Source organism: Diceros bicornis, chromosome 12 (genome assembly GCF_020826845.1).
Source record: "Diceros bicornis minor isolate mBicDic1 chromosome 12, mDicBic1.mat.cur, whole genome shotgun sequence".
Taxonomy (NCBI): Eukaryota; Metazoa; Chordata; class Mammalia; order Perissodactyla; family Rhinocerotidae; genus Diceros; species Diceros bicornis.
In genome coordinates, this window is record NC_080751.1 from 17,509,718 (window position 1) to 17,537,669 (window position 27,952).

At 40.0% G+C, this 27,952-nt stretch overlaps 1 protein-coding gene across 1 annotated transcript; it reads left to right on the top strand.

Annotated features, from left to right (window-relative positions):
- On the top strand, positions 1 to 27,820 carry PAIP2B (poly(A) binding protein interacting protein 2B). The gene is made up of 4 exons (XM_058550987.1): positions 1 to 153; positions 23,922 to 24,070; positions 26,552 to 26,728; positions 27,686 to 27,820. The coding sequence occupies exons 2-4, from the start codon at positions 23,933 to 23,935 to the stop codon at positions 27,740 to 27,742; spliced, it is 372 nt and encodes a 123-aa protein (XP_058406970.1). The 5' UTR covers positions 1 to 153; positions 23,922 to 23,932; the 3' UTR covers positions 27,743 to 27,820.
- Positions 27,821 to 27,952: the final 132 nt, after the last annotated feature.

Below are 27,952 nucleotides of genomic sequence, written 5' to 3' on the forward strand. Positions count from 1 at the left end.
GCGAGTGGTAGCGGCGCTTTTCCCGTGCTGTGGCTCACGCTTTGGTACTAGAGGCCGAGGCTATTCTGGCGACGGCAACCTCTGCGGCGACGGCTGAGGCTCTCGGAGAAGTGGCGGAGTACGGTCTGGAGGAAGGGCTTGTGGTCAGCCCAGGTGGGCTCGGGCTCCTGGGCTGCCGGGGAGGGGCCCCGCGGGAAGTCTCGCTCTCCCGGCTCTGGGGGCGCCCTACGCCTCCCTTTCTGCCGCCGTCGGGGCTGTGAGGGGCGGCGCGCGCCTGACCGAGCTACTGTGGGGAGCGTGAGCCGGCGGCTCCCACGTCGCGGCGGTCGGCGAGAAGGGGTGTCCGCTGGGGTTAACCTCTGCCCCTTGGGGGCGCTAGGGGGTCTTAGTCCCTTTCTCCCCGCACAGGCGCGCTGTTCCTTCCCCGCCCCCCAACTTTCCTGAGCCCCCTCAGCCCACTTCTAACGCTCGGACTGAAATCTCTGGCTTGCGAGTTCCCCTGCTACTCCAGTGCAACACTGCTAGGCAAATGGACCAGTGCTGCATCCCCGGGTCCCCTTCCCGGGGCGGGCAGGGAGAGGAGTTGCGCATTTTCGCCCTTCCCCCATTCTCGGGACCACCCCCCCTCCCCGGGCGTTCTCTGCGTTTCTTCTACTCTTTCCACCTCCCGCTTTACTCCAGACCTCGTTCTTGGTACCTAATTTGAGTTAGGGACCTTGGCCACTTGCCTTCTTCCTTTCTTTTCCCGAGTGAGCCCTTTACCCTCTCCCACTCCTTAAATTTCATTCTCATCTCTCACGGAAACTAACATTTTCCGCTTGCCCCTTCCAGGCAGCTGGAAGGTGAACGCAAGAGAGGCGGAATACACTGTACAGGGAGATTTACAAGGTTGGGAACTTTAATCGGTTTTGTCAGTGGTAAACCATTCTTGTCTTCCTTAAAATGGCATTTGATCAGTGTATCCTCTCTAGAATCTTTGTCCCAGGACGATTGTTTTGGTGATAATTTCTGAAAAGGCAAGTGAGGAGAGTTTACTGGCAGCAAGAAATTAAAAATGTATTATTATTATTTTTTTGAGTAGATAGAGTTGGATTATACTTTAAACAGCTTAACTGGTGTGGCAGAGAGTTTGCAGTGTAAGTAAGGGCCTGAGGAGGCTAGTTTGTCATAAAATATAGGACATACTTTAGCTGTATGGCACAGTGTAATTTGATCACACCCAGCCTATGGATAATATAGTATTGAATATATTTTAAAACAACCTTCTTTATTCCCCTTTCACGGAGAATTTGTATTCACCTTCATAGTGTATCGATTTGGTTTCAATAGTGTTGGTTCTAGCCATATGTTTCTAGATAATAGTGCAGACTATGTTGTGCCTAAATAAAATTATGCCACAAATTTTATAGGGAAAAAGTAACTCACCACATTTGGTTTTGATTGAGACTTTAGAGTTTTGAAAATATTAATTGAGATATTGACAGTGAGGGTTTTGTTTTGGGGGATGGAGGAAATTGAAGTATTGGGATAAGCCTGATGGGCCCCTTAGGCTGTGTGTGTATGAAAGAGAGAGCGTGCAGGAGAGAAAATACACGTGTACAAAACGTAGTAGATTCTAACAGTGCGTAGTTTCATGACTTTACATAAATTGGAATTGTTTTTCCTGGTCCTCAGTGGTGAAATGTAAGCAGTGAGTTTAACATCATGTCCACTGTATTTTGCCAGAATTCTGCAAACTTTTGTGAAAAATTCTTAGTTTTTCTTATTCTGTTCGTAACATATATATCAGTATGCTTCCTTGTATTTTACTATGGTAAGACTGTATCTTCTATATAGAGAAATAAGTCTAGTAGAGTGAATTAAAAGGAATCTTTACTCTGAGGAGGCAGCATTGTCTAATGGACCATATGTTTGAGCCCTGTTAGTAAATCACACTAAAAAGAGGAAGATCTTAAAGCTATTCTGACAAATGCCCACGTTTCTAGAACAATAAGCAGAATTTATGACAGAATTATTAGCAGTCATTAAAGAAAAGTCCTGGACAAATTGCAAGTCTGTGAGTTGGTCACTATTGTGAATTGGTATAAGGTTGCAGTTGAAAACCAAAGTTAGTTTTTGTAGTCTTTTCAGGTGTTTTTGTCTTTAGTAATTACTAATTTGCACATTTAAAGACTATAGTTGTGATTTCTTCCTAGAGACCTTGCCTTTAAGGAGTTTGTTTTTGCTGAGGAAGATTCGCCCTGAGCTAACATTTGTTGCTGTTCTTCCTCTTTTTGCTGAGGGAGATTCACCCTTAGCTAACATCTGTTGCCAGTCGTCTTCTATTTTGTATGTGAGCTGCCGTCACAGCATGGCTGCTGACAGAGGAGTAGTGTAGGTCCGTGCCTGGGAACTAAACCCAGGCCACCGAAGTAGAGTGTGCCGAACTTAACCACTAGGTCACCAGGGCTGGCCCAGGAGTTCATAGTTTAATGGAAGAGAGACGTGTAAACCAAGAAAAATGCAGAGGGAGAGGTTGTACAGTATAGGGTGTGTACAGGGCACAGAGAAGCACTGTGGCCCTGTGTCAGAACCTCTTGTCATCTCCTACTGCTCTGGACTTTCCAAAGTGCCATTTCCTGAACCTGCCTGTTTATTTCACACACCTGGGCCTCTTTCTGCAGGCTCTGCTATTTCTCCTTTTCCACATCATATGTGCCTGGGGAGGTCCTGTTTCAAAATCTTCTTGAAGCCTGCCGCTGGCCTCCACTCCATCCAAATAGTTATGTTCTATATCTTTCTGTTGTTTTGTTATAAATAATTACAGTTGATTCTCATTAGTCACAGTAATTGTGGTCTATAAAGTCACCTAGAACACTAAATTAGCAAATACTGAACCATTGCAGGGAAAATATGTACATACATAAATATCTCACATTGATTATAATCTTAAATCCTAAATACAACTCACCCTGACAGATTCTATTGTCTTTATTTTACAAAAGAGAAAATGAGGTTCAGAAGTGTCACATGACTTGCCTGAGGCTGCCCCCTTAACTGGTGCCAGAATTAGGATTCAAACCCTGTCCTACTGGTCCGGGAGCCAGAGCTTCTTGCTCTACACTGCACTGCCCCCTGCCGTCAGTGTCCTTTAGTCATCTCTGAGAGCTGAAACAAGAAGGCAGAGCGTTGTCTTGTTCAACCTTAGCTGGGAACATGCCCAAGGGGTGATTCAAAATTTATGCCACTCTGTGCATGCCCATGAATGACTGTGAAAGCACCATGAGTATTGATTTTTGGAGTTACAAATTTTAGCAAGTAGGTGAATTTGCAAGTATGGGATCCACAAGAGGTGAGGGTCACCTGTACTTGTAAATGACCCTTGGGGTCTATTTCATGGTAACCCTCCCCCAAACCACTGTAAAATGTTCCCTTAGCTTCTGTGAGAATTCGTTCACGTATTCATTTATTCAACAAATATTTATTAAGCACTTACTATAAGCCAGGCTCTGTTTTAGACTGTGATGAACAAACTAGAGATTAAGCTTCTGCCCTTATAGATGTTATATTTGAGTAAGAGGGACAGACGTTCTGGAGCTGAGGGGAGAGGTCCAGGTTGGAATTATAGATTAACTTGATGAAGGTGAAACGCAGTGTCCCCCCCCCACCACCACCACTTCACATCCCCTACCATACTGACTTCCAGAACATTTGTTCTCTTGTGCATAAACTCTTCCTTTTGAGCCTTGCTCCATTGACCTGTGTCAGCCTCTACTTGCCATTAGTTGATTTTGAGGCCATTTACCCATATAACTGACAAGATATTCTAGAAGAATCAGGCTGACCTGATCTTTGATTTCTGGCTTTGCCACCTACCAACTGAGTGAGTTTGGTCAAGCTGTCGAAGCTTTTAAGCCTGATTCCTAATTTCAAAAGTGGTGATATGATTTGTTAGGCCCTTGTAAGTTACAAGGAAGAGGCACACACATATTACCTTCAATGATGAGAGTTTAATGTAAACTTGAATGGGAAATCATCTCAGCAGCCATATTGTCCCTTGGCCCTAGTGTTTTCAAAACTTTATAGAACAATAACTTAGCAGTATTTAGAATAGGATTTGAACTCTGGAGACCTGCCTTCTTTTACTTTGTTCACCAACATTTGTATTTCCCAAGAGAAATCATCTGATTGGATAGGTTTGTCCCCTTCTAAAACGGAGGACCCTTATTGTGCAGAATTTTGAGCCAAGCCATGTCCTAGGTGATCTCCCTCAAGTTCAACCTACAGATTGTCTTTAGTTAGGGCTCTGAGTCCTGGTCCAGTCATTTGTGGCCAAAGAAGTAGGGTTGGTTTCATGCGTTGTCTGTCCCACAGACTGTAGCATATACAAAAAGAATCCCTTGGAGACAGTTTCTTCAGAAGACAACTGAGGGTATGGAAATCCTTAGAGTTTCATGGACTTCTGTCTAATTCAAATATCTATCTAACATGATCATAGGTAATGTTTAATAAAGCACCTAACAAAGTAATTGACGCATGTCACAACATTTCCATAAATCTTCCTTTGGTGTTGGATTTAATATGATTATAGTGTGGTTATTTGTTCATGTGGCTGCTTCCTTACTAGACTATGAGCTCCATGAGGGCAGGGTCCACATCTTCATCCTTCTATCCTTGGCACTTAGTTCAGTGCCTGATAATATAGTAATAGATGCACAAATGTATAACTTGAGGACTTCCTAACTCCTCCTGAAAGGATGGGAGGATGTGAAGGCTTCCCAGAGAAGGCATTGTTTAAGCTGGTTCTTAAAGGATGAGTAGTCATATTTTCTGGATGAATAAAACCTTGAGACAGCATTCCAAGCAGGGATCAGCAGGTGCAAAGGCACAGAGATCTAAAAAGATAATGAAGTTTACTGGACACTCCTGGTAGATTAAAAAAATCAAAGAAAAAGCAAACAAACAAAAATCACCTAAGTAAAAACTATGAATGGATTTGGCCAAAGGGCATGTCACAACTGAGTTAACCATGACAATAGCTGCTCAGTTATGGATGCAAGTTTTAGAGAGAAAGCATAACATTCTCAAGTTGTTGGTAGGGTATCCATCAGTTTAGAAATACAAGTATTGAATTCTGGGAACTAGCACACTGTAGTGAAATTATTTACTTCTTCATCACGAAGCTCACATGTGTCCCACACTGTTCAAGGTACTGAAAATATGGTCAAACCTATTCTCAAAGAGCTCACAAGCTAGCAGTGAGACAGACGGATGAACTGATTTTTCATGTGATAAGTGAGGTGATATATGAATAAAATGCAGTGTAAACCAGGGGAAAGGACTAGTTAGTACTATGTGGAGCACTGGGGGAAGAGTTCTCAAATGAGGTAATAATTGAGCTAGGCTTTGGTGAGTGAAGAGGAAGGAGTTCACTAGACTGAAAGCAGGGACTTTTTGAAGACATATTGTGTAGTAGGAAAGATTTAAGAATTATCCATTTTTGCCATATCTGTTGTGGGTGTTCAATTAAAAGTTAAATTTTTTCAACCAATTTCTCTTAGCACAAGATGTGAATGATTATGCCATAGTAGAATTTTGTGTCAAAATAAACTGAGTTAAACAAAGGTATCTATAGTGCAGGACTTCTCTAGAGCCTTTATTATATTAATGTCCATTTTGATTTGTGGATCTCCAAAAGGGGTACATTGTATTTAACCATGGCTTCTCCTTTTCCCCCCTGCAGCATACCTAAACATCTTGTGGAACAGAATTATATGAGACAGAGTTTGAGGAATGAGTTAAATACATACCAAACCAAGATTTATCAGTGGTCTCTATGTGCATTGTAAAATAACCTGTCTAATCTTATAGAAAAGAAGCAAAGACATTTGGAGAGAAAGACTACATTCTAGCTAAGTTATCATCATCTTAGTAAGTCCCAAACTTTAAAAAAATTGTTATATAATCACCCCCTCCCCTGAAAAGCATGGTATATTCATATTTTGAAATTCCATAAGGTGATTGGAGACACCCCGGGGTGTTGCAGAACCAGAGCAGGAGTCAATGCTGGTGGCAAAGGCAAACGTTGTCTTAAAAGTGAGAATCTTCCAGCTGGAGAGGATACTGCTTTTATTATGCATGCATTTTAGGCCATATTAGACATACGTTTTGCCAGTTAGGTATTTTATTTAGGAACATACTGAAAATCCACACCCTCTTCTGACTCTGGAATTCTGGAGGTTGTATGCCAATGTTCTCCTTTCAGTAAGATCTGATTATATGAGCATTAGGAACTGAGGCCTTATGCTGTGTAATTTTAATTCATCTGTCAAATTCTGGTTATGTGATTAACTCTCGGTATTGTTAAAATTAAGGAAGCAACAATCATGTTTTTGTAGCGTGCTGAATTTGAAGTCAGATCTAGGTTTGCAAGTTGTTTCTGCCAGCTTTCTATTTGAATGACTTTGGGCAGAACTACCTAATCGTCTGTTGCCTCCTTTTCCATTTTGATAAAATGAAAATACATAGGGTTAGTGTAAGAAATAAATGATGCACATGAATATACTTTATGAACTCTGAAGCACTATACAGATATAAGACAGACTGATGGAATGTATCCAAATTAATTTGAATTAACATTTAATTTTACATTACAAAAATAGTACATATTTACCATTGTAAAATTAGAAAGTGTTGATAGCCAAAAAGGGGGAAAAAAACTACAAAGCACTTCGTAGATCCACCATACTGAGACAATGGTTAACATTTTGATGGATATATTTTATACTTTCTATGTGTATGCATGTGTGTGTGTGTATGCTTTTTTTTTTTTATAGAAATGGGTTCATCGTGGGTGTTTTGTTTAGTCACTTTATTTTTATGAGATAAGTCCCCTAAGAGTACAAGTGCCTGGTTCAAGGAATTGTTAAGTCTTTTGCTACGTATTGTTGTATATAATGAGAACTAGAAAAGGAGCTAACTTCTCAGCCTGGTGAACATGTGGCCTTGTGGTAATCTAATATCCTGAACTACTTCAGAACCTTCATGAAAGGCACAGTCAGTATGTGCATGGTTATGCTTGGCATTGTTTGTAATGGCATGATACGGATGACTCCAGGGTTTGTCAGCAGGAAACTGGTTAAATAAACTTTGGTACATCCAAACCATGGAATATTGTATAGCTGTAAAAAAGAATGAAGAACATCTATGTACCGATATAAAAGAGTTCTAAAATATATTATGATTTTTAAAAAAGGAACAAGGTATAGAACAGTGTGTTTAGTATGCTAATTTTTGTGTTGAGAGAGAAAGAAGGGTAGAATAGGAATATACATTCGTATTTGCTATAATTGCAAAAAAGAAATTCTAAAATGGTATATAAGTAACCAATAAAAGAAATAGGAGTGGGAATGGGATTTCACCATATCTTTGTATATATTTATATATTTAAAAAAATTTTTTGAATCGTATTTGTATAACCTTTTCAAAAAATTCGAGTGAATGAATGAAATGGGGTTATGAGAAAGAGGGAAGAAAAAAGGATCTGAGGGGCTGCACATCTTTTTGGTACCAGGTGAATACATAGCAACAGCAGCAACCCCAGGAAGGGGTTGGCAGCCTCTTTTTTCTCCTTTTACTCAAGTTTGTGTATTTTAAAAATACTTTGAGAACAATAAAGGAATTTAAAACAACGTTTCCAGATGTCAGTCCTCATTGCTTTAAGAGCTGCTTTCTTGTCCATATTCACTTGTAGTATTTTTCATATGCATACATATTATTTTCAATTGAAATCACACTTTTCATATTTTTGAACTTAAGATTGTATTATTTTGTGTGTTGCTACAGAAGGACCTTTAAAAAAAAAATGAAGGTAGGGCAGCTTTGTTTAATGCACATCCCAAAAGTGGGCTGATCACCTCATGAGGCAGGAATTCAAGCCCTCTGGTCTACATGTGACACACATACATGAGAATAAATAAGAAAAAGAAGAGATTGAAATATATATATATATATAAATAACATTTCTCCCTGATTATAAAAGAAACCACACTCTTTTTTATGATAATTCAGAAAACAAAATATAAAGAAAAATGACCTTTAATTTTGCCACCTAAAACATTCTGACTTTTTTTGCTTTTTAGACCTTTTTTAATACCTATAAACGTTTTTAAAAGTAGAATCATAATATGTATGTATTTCTGGCAACTATGAGGTACTTGTAGTTTTTTTTTTTCCTTTGCCTGTTAATACAAAATGCATCTTGATATTTCTTAATTTTAGACCATGCTTGCATTTCCAAGCTGAACTCTATTTGATCAAAGTGTTTTTGTTTTGTTTTATTTTTAAATAAATTGCTTGATTTTATTTGCTCATGTTTTATTTGAAATTATATGTTTGTAACATGGAGATTGGTCTGTGGGTTTCTTTTGTGCTATTTGTGTTGTGTTTGATGTGTTGAGCTACTTGTATAGTAATCCTTAAAAGGCTCTCTTCGTTTGTTTGTACTCTGAAACAGTTACATGGCAATCACCTGCTTTTTGAAAGTAGGTGCTGTGTGGACTATAGACTGGTCTTGCCCACCCTTTAAAATGCAGTAATCTCAGGGGAAGTGAAGTTTTAACATAGTGATTTTAGTATAAATAGGAGCAGAACAGAATGTAATTATCTAGTGAGAGCTTACTTTTGTTTCATGGTAGTGTTCTTGGTGTCTTTTTATTACCAAGGCTAGTGCTGAGATATGACACTCACCTTCAGGGTTTACGGGATCTTTGTTTTAATACTGTTGGACGGATGTAACTGTGTTGTTCTGCAGCCTTGCAGATACACAGAATGTGCCTGCCAGGGCTCTGCTTTATCCGCACTAAAAGCAAGAAGTAATGCAGTAAAACTTTGCCTAGCTAGAAGCTTTTGAAGAATAGTGTATTCTGGTTTAATTCTATTAACTTGGAAGTATGAAGGTGAAAAAAAATCCTAAACTTTAATTCCATGTTGAATACAATTCTAAGGTGTAGCAAATAATTGAACTTTTCTTCTCTAGTAAGTTTGATATATTCATACCTATTTCATATTTTATTATACAGAATTCCTAAAGTGTCTGAGGCTCATATTCTGAAGGTTCTTTTTTAGAACTTCAGATGTAAGAGGATGTAAATGGTATTGTATGAAATCAGGCTGGATGGGAACTGATGCCTGTTAAGTATACATTTCAGACTAAATCTCTGATTGCAGCTTGTTTTCTTATTTATCTCATGAAAATAAAACACATTAGATTGAGGATGGGAGTTGTGAGGAGATTATGTCTTTTAATTGGAGGTCTTTATTTCCTATCAAGATAGAATTTATAGTACCCCTAGCTTTGGACCTACAGAAGGAAACACATTTTTCTACTTGCTGTCTACCAGTGGTTCTCAAATATAAGCGTGCTTCAGAATCACCTGGAGGGCTTATTACAACACAGATTGCTGGGTCCCACCCATAGTTTCTGGTTCAACTCGGCAGGGGCGGTGGGCGGGGCTGATAATTTGCATTTCTGACAAGTTCCCAGGTGATACTGATGCTGCTGGGCCAGGGACTATATTTTGAGAACCACTGCTGTATAGTAACTGTAAATACTAGAAATCTAGTTCCAGAAGAAAATTGAATTTGGTCTGGGAGTATAAGAAGGGCACAGGTTGTGGAGCAAATCATGAAAGATTCAACTGTCTGCTGCCAGCATAGTGTTGTGTTCAGGTAAATAGCAATAAACAGTGACATAACACAATCCTTGTTTCATGATTGGGAGTCCTAGACAAATATAAAGCAAGAAATTCCGTTTCATTTGCAAGGCTTAGAGACCAAGGGATTCTGGTCAAATAGGATTTAGTGATTAACCCCACGAGAATAGGGGTTATTTATATGTCCTTTTTGTCTCCCCATATCCCTTACCATTTAGCCTTGCTTTAGAAGGGTCCAGTAATTTTTTTAACTGGGAAAGAACTTTGAGTACTTATTAAATTGTAAGTTTTGTGTGTTTTTAAAGGTATTAGCTATGTTCATCCTTAAGATTTTTTTTTAAGCAGTAACTTAAGAGAATAAGAGAAACTTTTTCCAAAAAAAAAGAGAAATCATTGGATTTTATCTTTTTGGAATGTTGGAGAATATAGTCTGCTGCATAAAACATCAGGCATGCTATGGATTTTCACTTGTTTTAGTGATCTGTCATTGCATTGGTTGAAGTAATACTAGTAATTCTTGTAGTCCCTCTGAAGATGAAAAACGAAGGCCAAAATCATAGACCTGGCATAGAAGCTGGATACAGGAGACAGTTATGAAGGAATAGATAGATTCCTTATCTATATCCTACACACACATATATAGAATGCACACATATATATATACATACGTATAATACACATGCATGCACACATATATTTTTTTAACTATTATTATTTTTTTTAGCTAAAGACAGGTAGACCTGTGCTGAACTTAGGCATCATATAGAATCTTCAAGTTGAAGAGAAAGGAAACTCTGGAAGCCACACCTTTCCATGGAGGAGTTTTGCTTCAACAAGTTTTTCTCACTTGTCTGCCATCTAATTTCTATTGTTCCTCTGCTAACAGCCTCATTTTTCAAGTTGACCAGCTAGTCTAGCATTGACTGTTGGAGAAATAACTGGTATTACAAACAATGGGTTGGGCAGACTCCCTACTTGGAAACATTCCTGTTTTGCTCCGTTTACCCCCTCAGAGAACAATTTGGGTGAGGAAAAGAGGAGTAGAACTAGATCCTATGGACTAGACCAGTAGTTCTGAAGCTTCGCTGCACATCAGAAACAACCCACGAACTTTCTAAAACACAGTATAGATTTGAGACCCCACCTCTAAGACCTTCTGAATCATTATCTCCGAGGATGGAGCCTGGGGGTCTACATTTTTAACAACTTCCTGAAGTAATTTTATGTAGCTGGCTGGGCTCTATGCCTCTGACCAGACTGGTGTTGGTCCCAGGTAAATTTTCACCAGCCTGTGGTAAAATAAGAAAAATTAGGACCAAATAGTGTTTTTCGTAAAGTGAAATTTATTAAATTTAAAGAATTGTCTTTTGCATTGAATGGAGGCCTTCCTGTGTTTTTTGGTATTAAAACATCCTTTTATAAAATGATGTTGGTAAGGATGTTTTTACCATCCTTACTTATTTAAAAAAAAAATGTCCTATGTTGTCCTCCAAGTATTTTTGAAAATTTACTGATCTGTGAAATCCTAAAGATTGGATACCTCTGATCTAGTCATTCTTGGAAATCATTTTTAAAATACTTTGGAATACAAGTCCATAGAGTGTCCAAAACCTTTGGCCAGATGAGTTTCGGAATTCAGAGTTTTCCAGATTTTGGAGAGGTGCTTTCTCTGTATGTTATATAATGCCCCAGTAGTCTGGTGCAGCACCCTTAGTCATACACATTAATATTTCTGCGCAAAACAGGAGTGTTCACACTAAGTGGGATAAATGAAGGCTATATATAACTTCACATCAGTTCAGGCCAAGTTTTAGTGTCAACTGAATTTTGACATGAAACATATGGGAAATTTCTGGTTTTTAGAGCTTTTTGGATTTTGGAATTGTGCATGAGGGATTATAGACCTGTTTGGAGGTCTGCTTTCTCATCCTAAAAGTGCTGGCAAGCTTCAAATTAAATGGAGCCTTGAATGTTTATGGTAGAGAATATAATTTATTTTGATTTAAACACACTAGCATGTAGTATGACCTTGTTTGTATTTTCCTTCCAAAGACCTGGTCCTTTGTTGATTTGCATTTTTCTTCAGCCTGGTTCCCACACTCCCATTAGCAGTATCTGAGAAAAATCAGAGTTTTATGTCATAGCGATTCTGGACTAAAGTGAGAATTGTGAGAGTGTAAGGTAGTGGCTAAGAGCATGGGCTTTGGGGACAGAAAGACCTAAACTTAGGCTCCAATTCTGGCACTTACTAGATTGTAGCTTAGGCAAGGTGTTTAATAAGTCTCTGAAATGGCAGAGAATTCCTCTGAAAAACTGGGATAATAGCAGCATGTACCTTATAGGATTGTTGTGAAGCTTGAGAGAGAGAATGTCAGTGAATTACTCAGAAGAGCTGTTACTTTATTCTTGTCTTTTCCCCTTGTATTTGGGTAGATCAGTTTGTCACTCGATTGTCCTCTGGAGCCCTCTTTCCCTTAGAGGTCTGGGTAAACTTGCTTCAAACATTTCCCCAGTTCATGACCTATTTCTGTGCTGCCCTTGCAATTTAGACGTCAAATCCTGCCTCTTCAATGGTTTCCACACCCAAAAACTCCATAGGCTCCTAAGCTTTAGATGACCCTGCTAGTTTTACTGAAAACTGAAGGTCTTAGGGTAGAGATCACATGACGCAGTGGGAGGCCTTTCACTATCTGAAATGTCCCACTCTTGACTCATGTTTTTCTTCTTTACTCTTCCAGCACTGTGCTTCCATTAGCCAGGGAAACGTTCCCCTTTCTCCCATGGAACAGTTCTGCTCTTACCCTGGCTCCTCAAGGACTCTCCTTCTATCCCAAATTAATTTTCAAGGAGTTTCTCCCACCCAAAATGGTACCTTTCCTGAAAAGACTTCTAGTGAATACAGTTTTTTCTACCTCATTACATATGTATTTAAACTGCTTGGCTCCTTTCTCCCCACTTTGCTGTGGCAGACAATCCTTTTCTCCAGAAATATATCAAATAAAATGAGCATGTGGTCCCTCTTGGTGATTTTTGTTGGGATCCATGGTATGGATTTCTTCCAGTTTAGATAACTTCGCTGTGGCAAGCTTTTATGCCTAGCCGATAGCTCATGAGAGGAATGTTATAGCCACCTGGTGTTATTAAATGCTAAAATAGTAAACAAGAACATATAAAAACATTTTCTAGAATAGAAGTAGGAGTTTTTTCCCTCTCAAGAGTAGTTTAACCTGCCAAAAACAGATTCCTGAGTGAATTTGTTACTGGCTTTGGGGAATTACTGTTAATACTCAGAGAAAAGTGCTCAACAAATATCCTAGCCCCTCAGGGCATGGGCTTCCTTCCTAGGAAATGAAATTTAGAATACAGCATTCTAGAAATGGCAGTTAATTGACAGATTGTTTATTAAGGACCTCTGTGGATACACAGAGACGTGCTAGAAGCTGTAAAAGACTTGATTCTTGCCCGCAAGAAACTTCTAAGTTTATAAATAGACTGTTTCCAAAACAAGTAATGAGTAATGCTCACTCGAATATATATGTAATCAAAAATGAAATCCGGGTGGAGGTGGGGGAGACCTTAGGCAGAGATGGAATTCTGGCTCTGAATTTCTTTCTTTCTTTCTTTCTTTTTTTTTTGGTGAGGAAGATTGGCTCTGAGCTAACATCTGTTGCCAATCTTCCTCTTTTTGCTTGAGGAAGATTGTCCCTGAGCTAACATCTGTGCCAGTCTTCCTCAATTTTGTATGTGGGACACCGCCACAGCATGGCTTGATGAGCGGTGCATAGGTCGGCACGTGGGATCTGAACCTGTGAACCCCAGGCCGCCGAAGTGGAGTGCGTGAACTTAACCACTGTGCCACCAGGCCGGCGCCTATAGTGATATTTCTGACAGTATTGTGCATTTAAAAAACAAATTAAACTGTCATCAGATCAGTCTAAGACAGTTAGAGGCTTCTTTTTTTTTTGTGATGAAGATCAGCCCTGAGCTAACATCCATGCCAACCCTCCTCTTTTTGCTGAGGAAGACTGGCCCTGAGCTAACATCTGTTGCCAATCCTCCTCCTTTTTTCCCCTTTTTTCTCCCCAAAGCCCCAGTAGATAGTTGTATGTCATAGTTGCACATCCTTCTAGTTGCTGTATGTGGGACGGTGCCTCTGCATGGCCAGAGAAGCGGTGCGTTGGTGCGCGCCTGGGATCCGAACCCAGGCCGCCAGTAGCGGAGTGCATGCACTTAACCACTAAGCCACAGGGCCGGCCCCGAGGCTTTTGTTTTGTTATTGAGAAAGGTTACACATATTTCATATGTAATAATTTGCCCATAGGAATGTTTTTGATTAATGTTATCTGCTAAAGACTTCAGTTCACTATATTTCCCTGTTAATAGCATATAGTATCTTTTTGGAGCTGGATATGGAGAAGTCAAGGTCCCTGTGATGACCATCATTTGATGTTATCCTGGGAGGAAGATTGATGGCCTTTATCTGGGCAAGTAGAACTTGAGGGTGGATCTGGGGTACAGAGAGCTTACCACTGACTATCAGCAAGTCTGTTGATTCTGCCTTTGGAAGTGCCTTTGAATGCTTTATGGAGTACATTTTATGTCTATTCTGTACATTTCCAATAGGGTAATAATAATATCACAGAACATCCTTGAGGCATTGTTTCTAAAAGTTTGTGGAGTGTTAATGGGTGTTAGATTAAAAATGTAATAAATAGGGGCCGGCACGATGGTATAGTGATTAAATTCACACATTCTGCTTCACTGGCCTGGGGTTTGCAGGTTCGGGTCCCAGGCACGGACCTACACACCGCTTATCAAGCCATGCTGTGGTGGCATCCCATATACGAAATAGAGGAAGGTGGGTGCAGAGGTTAGCTCAGGGCTAATCTTCCTCAGCAAAAAGAGGAAGATTGGCAACAGATGTTAGCTCAGGGCCAATCTTCCTCATCAAAAAAAAAATAAAGTGATAGATAATAAATAAATAATAAAGACAATTAATTAGGGAAATGCTTGGTAGTTAAATAGGACTTCTCAGAGCAATGAATTTACTTGGCCATGGATTTTTTTTTTTTTTTGCAAAGAGCATTCACCAATTTGGGAACTGCTGATGTGGGATTTAGGGTAATTGGAATTTGGACTATTCCATGTAGAGTTTGCCACTATATTGGAGGAATTGTTCTTAGTCTTTATTTAGCCTTTCTATAATCAGAATCACCTATAGCAGCTAACAAGCAAAAATACAAATGTTGGGTCTTGGTGCAGACCTAACAAATCATAATATCTGAAAGGTATGATTGTGGAAAAGCTTCTAAGTGATTCTATTGTACTCTAGAGAATGAGAACCACTGAATAGGAATATACCTTCTTAACACTTGCTAAATGCAGCTTAAACCTATTTGAGTATGCTTCTATTTTGTATTCTTGGCTCTGTTCCAGGGACTAGACTATTGCAGTAATTAAGTTCAGTGTTGTTGTTCTTCCCAAAGTGTCTGTATCCAGATTTTCAGATTCCTTTTCATCAGTAGGGCAAATTTATAGGTCAGTATAGGACACATTTTAAACAATATAAAAGAGATTGTGTTCTATTTATGTTCTCTTTCTGATATGGCAGCCTTGAGTTTAATTTAGAAGATGCTTCTATTTGTAATTTACTTTTGTTTTTAATGTATTTTACTGTTAGGGAACCCAAATGATTTTCCTCTTGACTTGTCAACTAATAAGCTTTTGAAAGCTTCTTGTCAACTTCTAATTGCAGGTAAGTTCAGTTTTCTGTGTGCTTAACAAGCACGTTGATATTCTACTTGCAAGCCGTTTTCTTGCATCAAATGGAAGATAACTAATGGAGCATTTGTGTGTTGAGGTCAAGACAGGAAAACTTAGCAGGGTGATTACTTCCTTATTTTCTGTTAAAGTCCATGCAGCTTCTCCGAGAACAAATGAAGTGGAAATAGAGAGGACAAGATCATTCTAATTAGAGATTGACCTGGAACCTGTTTTTTATTTTTATTGATTGATTGATTGATTGATTGATGAGGAAGATTCACTCTAACATCTGTTGTCAGTCTTCCTCTTTTTTTTTTTTTTTTTTTTTTTGCCTGAGGAAGATCAGCCCTGAGTTAACATCTGTGCCAGTCTTCCTCTATTTTGTATGTGGGTCACCGCCACAGCATGGCTTCACAAGTGGTGTAAGTCTGCGCCCGGGATCTGAAGCCGCATACCAAGGCCGCTGAAGCCAAGCGCACTGCACTTAACCACTAACCCATGGGCCTGGAACCTGTTTTTTAAATCTCTATATACATATCCTATGTATCCTTCCCACCCTACCCCCCAAAAAGCTGAACTACTCATCCTGCCTCCTTTCTACCTTGATCTTCCACCAGATGATGGAGAAAAGTGGATGGGGTTTATGTACTTAGTAAAAGAAGACTTTGTAAAACAAGGAGAGAGAGAAATTATTTTAGTGCAAAGTATAACATGGCATATAAAAATATGTTCTATATGAATTTAAAAGGTTTTATAAAATTATTTCTTGTATTGCTTATGTAGCTTTAAAATGTATGCATATGTATATATGTATGTATATATATGCACACACCCCTACACATATATATGACCCTGTGAATAATTAGAAGAGGAAACAAAAAGAAAATCACAAAGCTGGAGTTTGATAGATTTATCCAGCAACTGTCCAGGCAGCAACAGAAGCATTCCTGCCACTAGGAGAGTGAAATCTCCTGCCATGGGGTAAGGATGTTTCATGTGGCTTTGTAATGGATAAAATCTCTCTCACCATGCTCTTCTTCCGTCAGCTCTGAATTCATGCTCACCATGCCACCATCTATTAACTAATTAAGAATCCTAGGCATTTAGATTTTGAATCATGTGAATATATTAGCTATTCAAAAAATAAATATCCCTTCCTGCCTTCCCATGGCCTACACTATCAGTTATTCCTTCTTTCGCCTTTATTTGTAGCCTCTCCCTCTCCACTAGACTCTTTCTATGAACACTTAACCATGCTTTATACTCTCCAGTCTTTAAAAATAGTTTCCAGGAACCTCTTACCCCTCCAGTTTCTGTCCGTTCCTGTCCTTTCCTTGGCAGCTGGACTCCTTGAAAGAGTTATCAAATACTTCCCGTCTCCTGCAATTCGTACCTCCTCCATTTGGCTTTCTCTCTCATTTCTGTTCATGGAAACTTTTCCCATTAAGATCATCAGAGATTTCCAAGGTCCTAAATTCTGTGAACACTGCTCAGCCTTCCTCTTGACCTTTCAGCAGCCTCAACACACCCACCTTACTGGGTGTATTAGTTCCTTTTGGCTGCTGTAACAAATTACCACAAACCGGTGGCTTAAGACAATATAAATTTATTTTCCCGCAATTCTGGAGGCCAGAAGTCAAAAATCAGGGTGTCAGCAGGGCTGGACTGCCTCTGAAGCCTCCATGGGAGCGTCTCTTCTTTGCCTCTTCAACTTCTCGTGGCTGTTGGCATTCCTTGACTTGCCTGTCCAGAGATTGACTTGGCATTCCAATCTCTGACTCCATGGTCACATTGCCTCCTTCTCTCTGTCTCAAATCTCCCTCTGTTTTTCTCTTATAAGGACACTTATCGTTGGCTTTAGGGCCTACTGGGATAATCCAGGATGATCTGCTTATCTCAGGTCCTTAATTTAGTTACCTCTGCAGAGACCCCTATTCCAAATAAGGTAGCCTTCATAGGTTCTAGGGATTAGGATGTGGACATATCTTTTGGGGGCTACCATCCAAATCACTACACTAGGGTTCTGTCTTCCCTTGATTTCTGTGATTCCACACTCTTCTGGTTTCCTTCTCAAGTCTCTGGCTTATTCTTCTCAGTCTTCTTTTCTATATTATCCTCTTCCTCTACCTGAATTTTTTAAATGTTCACATGCATCAGGTCTGGGTCTTGGACCTTCTTCTCATCTCACTTTGCCCTTTCTCCCTAGGCAATATCTTCTAGTCCCATGACTTCTCTTACTATTTATATAAACGACTATGCCAAATTTCCATATTTAGCCAAACCTACCCTTTTCTTGATGCATATAGACAACCTACTTATGTCACCATTTGAGTATTTCAGAGGCATTCCAAATTTAATGTGTCCAAAATAGAACTCATCACCCTTTTTACCCCCACTCCCCATCACCACCCAAGAAAAGTTTGCCCTTCCTACAGAGTTCCTTAGCTCAGTGAATGACATTACCATCCACCCAGTTGCTTGTGCCAAAGTTATCCTTGATATTTTCCCTCATTCTGTCTCCTCACTTCCAGTTCGTCACCAAAAACAACCTAAAATAGTTTTGGAATCTGCTTACTCTCTTCTTACTGCCATTATCTTAGTCCAAGCAGCCACCATTTTTTCATCTGGATTAACACATTAGCTACCATATGGGTCTCCCATTGTCCACTCTCATCTCTCTAATCCATTTTCCATATGGCAGGCTGAATGATGTCAAAATATAAATTGAATTGTGTCACTATGCTGCCAAGAACCCTTTTTAATGTCTTTCCTTGCTTTTAGGATGAAATCCAGAATCCTTCATGTAGCCTCTAATGTCCTGCATGATCTGGCCCAGTCTGCCTGAGTAACCTCCTCTCTCTCTCACTCTTTTTTTTTTGCTGAGGAAGATTTGCCCTGAGCTAACTTCTGTTGCCAATTTTCCTCTTTTTGCATGAGGAAGATTCGCCCTGAATGAACATCTGTGCCAATCTTCCTCTGTTTTGTAAGGGGGCTGCCGCTACAGCATGGCTGCCAGCAAGTGGTGTAGGTCTGCGCCCGGGAACCAAACCTGGGCCACTGAAGCAGAGCATGCCAAACTTAACCACTAGGCCGTGGGCTTGCCCCCAACCTCATCTCTCTTCCTTGCCATTCTCACCACTGTTTCTCCTTTCACCCTCCAACTGTATTCATACCTACCTTCTTTTAGTTCCTGCAAGTTCCTTCCTGCCTCTGAGTCTTTGCACATGCTTTTCACTCTTCTCTGTATTGCTAGCTAACTTCTATTCTTCAGGAATCAGTGAAAATATTGCTTGCTCAGGGAAACCTTTCCTAACCATCCCACGTTTCTGGACTTGATTGAGTCCTTCTGTTCTTTTCTAATTGTCCCTTTTACTTGTCCTTTTATAAGATGGATCATAATTATTCTTAATTATTTGCATGTCTCTCTCCTGAGAGAATGTAAATACCACCAGGGCAAGGACTGTGTACCCTGTCAAAGCACCAGTCAAGCACAGTGCCTAGGGTAAAGAGCACTCAGATATTAATGAGTGAGTGTGTCTAATGACCTGGGTTGCTAAGATGTAATTGAGAATGGACAAAACCTGAATCTAGTGGCAGCATATTTGAAGTAAAATAAAATTTAAAACTGTTATCCATAATATTTAATTTTAAAATGGTATTAACCAGACTGAACAAAGTTAACAAGACTGTAGGAAACAGAATAGTAGAGACTAGTTTTTATATCAACTGCTCAATAGACTTTTCCCAGGTAATTTAGTCAAAAGTGCCGTGTATTCTTCACAGTCAAGCTGTTATCATGGGGACAATCCAGGTTTATAGCTTCTGAAAGATCTCATTTAGGTTCAAAGCATAGCTAGTTTTTGGTATGAGCATGTTGGATCTGAAAGTTGTGGGTGTTCAAAGTGTTGAACTGATGAAGCATGTATTCTAGAAATAGCCTAGAGACATCAAAAGTCCTGAAGTTCTTCATGGCTGGGAACCAAGGTCCCAATTTCAAGCCAGATATTTTAGACACAAACCCTTGACCATGGTAAAGTGCTAAATCAAATGCTTGGCAGGCTTTAGCACCCCTCTTTTGGCTATGAACAGGCCTATGTGCTTTCCCATCTTCAGCCAAAATGACTACTGTTATTTTCCATTTTCAGCATATTTGCCACGTATGTAAGAGGGAAAGTGAGGTGGAGGGGGAATAAGTTTCAAATAGTTCTTAGATTTCATAATGCAGTATAGACACAGACCAGACATAAACTCTTTTATCTCCTGTTGAGGTCAAATTCTTGAAGAACTTCTAAAGCAATGACCTACTTCAAACTGCACATTTGTCCTCCTGATGGATAAGAGGAAAGATGTGGCAACTAGTGGTTTGTGTGGCAGAGCTAGTTGTCATTGTTTATTGAACGCCTGTGTTATGTATTGCTGTGTAACAGCTTACCCAAAGCTTGGCAGGTAAAACAACAAACATTTATTATCTTACAGTTTCTGTGGGTCAGGAATCTGGGGGCAGCTTGGCTGGGTGTCTTTAGCTCATAGTCTCTCAGGAAGTTAACAGTCAAGCTGTCAACTGGGATGGCTGTCTCATTTGAAGGCTTCTTGGTTGGGGTAAGATGAACTTCTAAGGCCACTCACCTGGTTAAGAGGATTCAGTTCCTTGCACATGGGCCTCTGTAGTGTAGCTGACAACATGGCAGCCATTCTGATTCATGATCCTTCTTATGTAACCAAGGATTTCCCCCATCTCTGGAAGCTTTGGGGGTATTTTCTCTGTCCCCACTACACTAGAATTTCACAATGATGTGTCTTGATATGGATGAAATCAAGTGAAAGAATGAACATAAAAGGTCAAAATAGGATGGTTAGAGAAACACTGTGCTGTTAGAGGGCAAGCATGGTAGATGGTGAGCTGGAGAGGAGCTGGGAACAGAAAGACAATGTTAGATGAAACTCTGGAAGCAGGAAAGTCAGGGAAGTTACTGGCAGTGGTCCTATCTTAGCTGGTGTCTTTCCCAAGTTGGAAGTCATTCCCCAAATGCCTTACCTAGGAGTTACCAGTCTCCAGCAAATTCTTCCCATTCCCACTCTGCCACTGAAGTCGAGGGGCATATTAAGCACCAGTTCACTGTCACCCAGTAGGCCCATAAACTAGTGTTGTTCTTGAACTAACCCAGCAACTCAGGTTGCTTAACCCCAGGATCTGGTACCTTCTTTGGTCTTCTTATAGCATTATCTAGATGTTTTGTTTTTTTTTTAATTTTTTCTTTCAATTTTATTTATTTTTTCCCCCAAAGCCCCAGTAGATGGTTGTATGTCATAGATGCACATCCTTCTAGTTGCTGTACGTGGGACGCGGCCTCAGCATGGCCAGAGAAGCGGTGCGTCGATGCGGGCCTGGGATCCGAACCCCGGGCCGCCAGCAGCGGAGCGCGCGCACTTAACCGCTAAGCCACGGGGCCGACCCTGGTTGTTTTTTTTAAAGTGAAGTTGGACAGATTATATACCTTAAGTCATATCATAGATATGAAACTACTTTATAAATTGTTAAGCACTTTACAGATTAAGTTGTTCAGTTGCTGCTATTTAGAGAAACCGAATTTTCCAATTGTGTGGAAGACTCAGGCAGAAGGGTATAAAATACAAATCTGCACTGTACAGCCTACTGTGAGAGAACCACTTTCCTAGTATCTCAGTATTTTCATTTCTTCTCAAGTGTTTGCATTAAATTGGGTAACATCCCCTTGTTGAGATTATGGTAATTTTCCATTCTCTTTCTCTTGAACTAGTGCATCCTGCAATTTGCTCTCTGTGCTACATCTTGCTCTTAAATTAGAAGGGTATTCTGTTCTTTCTTCCTCCGCCTTCCGTTTTTCCTTATGGTCATGTGCACTTCGGATTTATTTTTTGGGCAAAGGCAGATGTTTTAGAAAACTGAACTCTGATTCTCTGTGGATGATTTCCACATTGATAGGGAGAAATCACTGTGCTGGTTGAAGACAACTGCCAAATGAGTTTTTGAAAATATAAACTGTATAACCTGCTACCCAGCAAGGATCAGGACCTTTAAGAGTCTCTGTGCCTAGGAATACCCTACTTAGGTATGCAGTTGCCCTGGCATTTAGAGCAGACTTGCTTCTATCATTGTTATGCTGCAAATGGAAGTGGTGAAAATAAAGAACTGGTTTCCTCCCCTCTGTAGCCTTATGGAATTATTATTATGGAGTAGTATTTGGAATAATCATTGATTTCTTTTGTCTTTATCTAAAATGTTAAACGGATATATTTCATACTAAGGGCGCTATTGAAGCCAACAGTGAATTAAATGGATTCTGTCTTAAAAGAAATTCTTTTTGAACTATCAGTGAGTTGTTTTTCCATCTATTCCTTACTCTTCACCATTCTCCCTTGTCTTTTAAGAAGATTAGATTTTCTAATGTCCATAACAGGTTAGAAAATTGCAAAAACTTTAAAGGGGAGTAAGCAATAATTTTTTAGCATACCCAGAAGCAGACAAGGACTTTTTCGTGAATGTTGCCAAGATGGAAATGAGTGAGGAAATAATTTGTTAAAGAAAACTTAAAGATGCACCAAGGAGGATGGGGGAGGGGATGGAGTTGAGATTGAAGGGAAACAGGCTAGAAAGGGAAAGTTGCCTAAGCACAATGATCCACAGGTATTTATTGAGTTCCTAATATTGAGATGAGTTACAAAACGTATAAACCTCCATCTTACTGTTCAGGAGTTGCGAATCTAATAGGAAAGAGGAAAATTATGCATACGAGATACAACAATTAAGTAGTATTAACTCCTTGCTCATTAGGTATAAGATTGTAGAGGAGGGAAGAGATGAGTAAAGACTGCAGTGGTTTTTGAAGGATGAGTAAGATTTAAATAAAGAACAGAAAAAAAAAAACACATTCCAGATGATAGTGAACACATCAAAATGGGTTTGGAAGCCAAAGTGTAAACAATTAAAAAAAAAAGTACATAGTTTAAAAGGCCATAGAAAGATAGACACTCACACAAGCTGTAGACAAAAATTAAGCCTGGCAAAAACTCCCACCAAAAATGTTAGGCAAATAAAATATTTTTTATTTATAAATTACTTTATGAAAGATAATAGAAGAATTTTTTTGAGGAAAAGATATATACCCTAATAGGAAAATGGGCAAAGTACTTTAGCAAAAAAAATCATTTTAGCTAAAAATTACAATATGAGAAATATAAACGGCCAGTAAGTCCATCTCAAAATATTCAGCTTCAGTAAATATCAAAGAAATGTAAATGTAAATAATAAATTGCAAGTTTTCTTTATGAAATTGGCAATGATTTAAAAAATAATAATACTCATGAATGCAGAGGAACACGCACTTACGTACTACTGGTGGGAATTTAAATTCTTATGGCAGTGTGGCAGTAAATCAAAAGCCTTAAAAAACACGTACTTTCCCATATAGCAGTTCTATTTCTAGGAGTTATCTTTAGGAAATCATTAGAAAGATGAACACAAGAAGGTCATCCAACCTTTATAATACAGAAACGTTGGAAACACCCCAGAAGATGGTATGGTATGTTAACCTAGAAATGAGAAAACGTGAATGATGGAGCTTCATGCTGTTACTGGAAGAATGCATACTTGGGGAATGTGTGTGTGTGTATATGTATCTGCTTAAACATAGGGGAAGTCAGGAAGGTTATATGCACCACATTGTTAATTGTTTTTAACTCTGGATGGTTGGACAACTGGTGACCTTAATTTTCTTTTTGCTTATCAATACAGTGAATGTGTATCCTTTTTTTTTTTTTTTGTAAGGAAGATTGGCCCTGAGCTAACATCTGTTGCCAATCTTCCTCTTTTTGCTTGAGGAAGATGGTTTCTGAGCTAACATCTGTGCCAGTCTTCCTCTACTTTGTATATGGGATACTGGCACAGCATGGCTGATGAGTGGTATAGGTCCGCACCCGGGATCCAAGCCCACAAACCCCAGGCTGCCAAAGCAGAGGGCGTGAACTTAACCACTATGCCACCAGGCCAGCCCCTATCATTTTTTGAAATATGTTTTAAACAAAAACAGAGCTTGAGAATCAGAATAAGGGGCAGTTGCTTACAGTGTTCATTAAGAATGCATTTTCTCTACCTATTTAAATGTTAAGGAAGCTGTGTGATCTTGATTAGGTTCTAGAACCTACAGAAATTTGCCTTGAAAAGATTCCCCCCACCTACCCACTTGCCTAGAAAGGCTAACTAAGCCTAGACATTTTCTTCTTTTAACTCTTAAAGAATTATACATCTGTATAGTTGATAACTGCAGGACATGGTTAGTTTTATGACAGTTACAGACTAGCAGTTTCTGTTCATCTATAGTTAATAACTTTGACTTAAAACTTCAGAAGTTTCTGGAAGAATCTAGATGTTATGAGTTTTCACTTGCTTGATCCTTGTATCATTTTATCCTTTCTTTTGCTCCTCTTTAGGTTCTGTCATAATGAATGGATCCAGTGTGGCGAATACATCACCCAGTGTAAAATCCAAAGAGGACCAGGGGTTAAATGGGCACGATGAGAAGGAAAACCCATTTGCAGAGTACATGTGGATGGAGAATGAAGAGGATTTCAACAGACAGGTAAAGAAAGAAGTAGAAGGTTACTGATATGTGTAACTCAGCAGCTCTACTATTTTACTATCAGTCTGTCACAAAAGAAATGGGTTCATTGGCTTTAGAATAACTTAAAAATACAGGGAGGCCTGGTCTGGGCTGACCCAGAAGCATCTTCAGCTAGTAAGAGACCAGAGTGACAGTACTTTGGAAGAAGATACTGATGTTTTTTACCACATTGATTAAAAGAGGATCTAGGGGCTGGCCCGGTGGCGCAAGCGGTTAAGTGTGTGCCCTCCACTGCGACGTCCCAGGGTTCGCCGGTTCGGATCCCGGGCGCGCACCGACACACAGCTTGTCAGGCCATGCTGTGGCGGCGTCCATATAAAGTGGAGGAAGATGGGCATGGATGTTAGCCCAGGGCCAGTCTTCCTCACCAAAAAGAGGAGGATTGGCAGATGTTAGCTCAAGGCCAATCTTCCTCACACAGAAAAAAAATAAATAAATAAAAGAGGATCTAATGCCATGGTGACCTGGTATAGACTTCTGGGAAACAGCAGCTGTGAACAGACAGGCCAACCTGGCATGCCCCAAATAGGAACTCAGGGACTGGCAGAATGTGAGTCTGAGATAGAGAAGTGTGTTAGGTGGGGAAAAGTTAGACTACTTCAACAAAGATTTAGCAGTAATTCTTTGTCTTATATCTCTGTGATGTTAACAGCCCAAGGTAAGCATTCCCGGTAGACAGGTGATTCTGCAACCACATGATCCTTTTCATGGTGTTGCTCTGCCACCCCCAGGGCATTTATCAACTGAGTAGCTGAAGGATAATTAGAAGTCTAGCCACTGGGAAAGGGAGAGAGCCGAAGGCCAAGGCAAGGGATCTCCTTTTAACCAAGTGATGCCAAAGTACTCACATCCCTTCTGGAAATGTTACGTGATGAATAGTTACACAGCTGTATCCAGCATGGGAGACGCAAAATGTGGTTTTTAACCGAACAGCCTGGTGCTCTGGGAAGAAGGAAACCAGTTTAGTGGGGGCAGCCAGCAGTTTCCACCCCAAGTGGCGCACCGTGTCATGATTTATGTGACTAGCACATAGACCATGCTTCCTGTCACACTCCTGTGCCCAGGTAACATTTTTCGTGGGTTGTGCCTGTGAATAAGGGTAGCTTTAACAAGGGGGAACACGCTGTTATGCTGTTGGGGAGAGTTAGGGCAGATCTTGAGCAGTCATGTTAAATCTGGTGGCTTGGAAATATTTTGTGGTTATTATTATAAGAACTTCGTAACTATCTAATTTATTTGAGGTCAAAAAAAGTATGGCTGATTGTTATATTGAAATACTGTTTTTAAGTCTTGCTACCAGTGACTTTTCTTTTGAATTCATGAGGCTAACTGCATTGGCCAGTTTGGGTGATTATTTATTTATTTTTTTTAAAGATTTTATTTATTTTTATTTATTTTTCCTCCCAAAGCCCCAGTAGATAGTTGCATGTCATAGCTACACATCCTTCTAGTTGCTGTATGTGGGAGGTGGCCTCAGCATGGCCAGAGAAGCGGTGCGTCGGTGCACGCCCCGGATCCGAACCCGGGCCGCCAGCAGCGGAGCGTGCGCACTTAACCGCCAAGCCACGGGGCCGGCCCTGGGTGATTATTTTTGCTTGACCTCCCCTCTGGTGGTGGCGCCAGTGAGCTATGAATCTGTCACCAGGCAGCCTGCAGGAAAAGGATAGCCAAATGTGAAGCAGAAGGCCTGTTAAAATCACACGAATTCTGCAGAGTGAACCATACTCTTTACTAGGAGTTAACAATGTCAGCAAAGAGGTGTAAAATATCCTAGATATACATTCCTTTAGTTTAGGGTAATCTTTAAGAAATAGGGAGTTGTTTAAATAGTCCTATTATTTTTTGTTTTGAAAGAATACTGCATCGAGGACATCATTTTCTATTGGTATGCCAAAAAGTGTTTTTTATCCTCCTAAGGTTCTAGAAGAATTTTTCTCCCTTTGAGGCCTCATTACCAGAAAAGTGGGCCAGAAGCTAAGAGCTGGTTTTGATTTAATCTCCACTATCCAGGTAGTGGTCTAGTTACAGAGTTCCTGTACCTTTTTCATACTTGTAAAATGGGAAATTTAAGAAGAGTTGCTTCTTAACAAGATCGAGAAAAGAATTTCAAGCTTTAAAATGATTTTCTGCATGTGCCACATGAATGGGTAATATCTGTGTCACATATTAGAGATCTTAGAAGATCTGTGTATACTTGGAATTTCTGCTATTTTGAATAACTATTTCCTCAGTCTTATTGTTGATGGAATTTGGTAGGAAAATTGAAAATTTTATTTTCTCTAGTCAGTCATTAGAAGCATCTTAATTCTTAGTAAATGTCAAACAAGATCATTCTTAATTTCGGAGTAATAACCTCTGAAAGAAAGAAGTGCAGAAAAAACTGGAAGGGCTGAGTCCCACTGCGACAGTAAGTCAGAGCTCCTCATCTTTGCTTGCTAGGTGGAGGAGGAGCTGCAGGAGCAAGACTTTTTGGACCGCTGCTTCCAGGAGATGCTGGATGAAGAAGACCAAGACTGGTTTATTCCATCACGAGACCTGCCTCAGGCCATGGGACAGTTGCAACAGCAGTTAAACGGACTGTCGGTCGGAGATGGTCATGATTCTGAAGATATTTTGGTAAGAGCCATATGTAGTTCCACATGTGACATAGTGAAAAGAATATAGGATTTGGAGTCACAGACTTTTTTGCTGGCCCTGCAACCTTGGGCAAGTCTCTGGAGCCCTCTGAGGCACTGTTTCTTCACTCATCACATGGGCATTATAAGAGGGTGCACTGAAGACACGTTGCACCTCGTAAAGCACTGTGAGAACATTATTGTTGCAGCATTACCAGCTTTCATTTTCCCCAATGGGCTCTTCAAAGTAGAGTTGGGATTAAGAATAAAAAATTGAACATGGAAGAGGTTTGGTTTCAAATTATCATTTTCTGCTGTTCTTTCCTTTTACTGTCCCTCATATCTATATTTATAGTTTTGAATGATGCTGTTATAAAAATGGCCTGCTCATTTTGGAAGGAAAATACTCCTAAGAGGCCATTTTCCACTTATAATTAGAAGACCAGAGAAATGAATTCCCTGCCTCCCATGTTTACTTAATGTCAGAATTCTGTGAGTGATATAATTCTCACACAACTCATGTTCTGAATGATTCTGCCCTGCAGTTTGCCAAGATTTTGGATATTCATGAGAGTGGATAACCAAAGAGAGTACAGCAAGATGAAAAAAAAATAGGAATTGTAGTAACTGGTTTGATGGAATACTTTGATTTCATCAAGTTAAGGTACTCAGTGAATTGAAAAATTATTTTTGGAGTCGAACTTACAAGCCTCTAATGAAAACATCATGAAGGGTACCAGAAGTCTAAAGCAGGAAGGAGAAAATGAGATTGGTTGGGGCTTAGTATGCCAGGAGCCATTGAGAGCAGCCCAGCAAAAACAGCCTGAGTTGCAAGGAATTCTGTTTTTTTCTCTCCTTGAGGCTGAGAGGAAGGTATGGTAATAGTGGAAGCAGGGAGAAAATAAGTTTTAAAGTACAGGTTTCCTTGGGATTTATTATCTCTTGGTTCTTATTTCAGAGCAAAAGTAAGCTGAACCCGGATGCCAAGGAATTTATTCCAGGAGTGAAGTACTGAGCTGACAGAGAGCTTTGAGGAGGACTTGTGTGTCCCCATGTCTGGGGACAGCGCTGCACAAAAAGGCGGAGCTGAAGGTGGGGGTGGGGCGGGTGGGGGTGCACAGCGGGGCGGTGGGGAACAGCAGTTTAACTTGACACTGTGACTGGAGTAACCAATGTGCTCAGTCTTACTCGGCAAGCCTCTGAGTATTTCCCTTTTGTTCTACTG

Coding starts and splice junctions, on each gene's coding strand:
- PAIP2B (XM_058550987.1), top strand. CDS start 23,933: ATGAATGGATCCAGTGTGGCGAATACATCACCCAGTGTAAAATCCAAA. Junction 24,071..26,551: donor AAGAGGATTTCAACAGACAG/GTAAAGAAAGAA, acceptor TTTGCTTGCTAG/GTGGAGGAGGAGCTGCAGGA. Junction 26,729..27,685: donor ATGATTCTGAAGATATTTTG/GTAAGAGCCATA, acceptor TTCTTATTTCAG/AGCAAAAGTAAGCTGAACCC.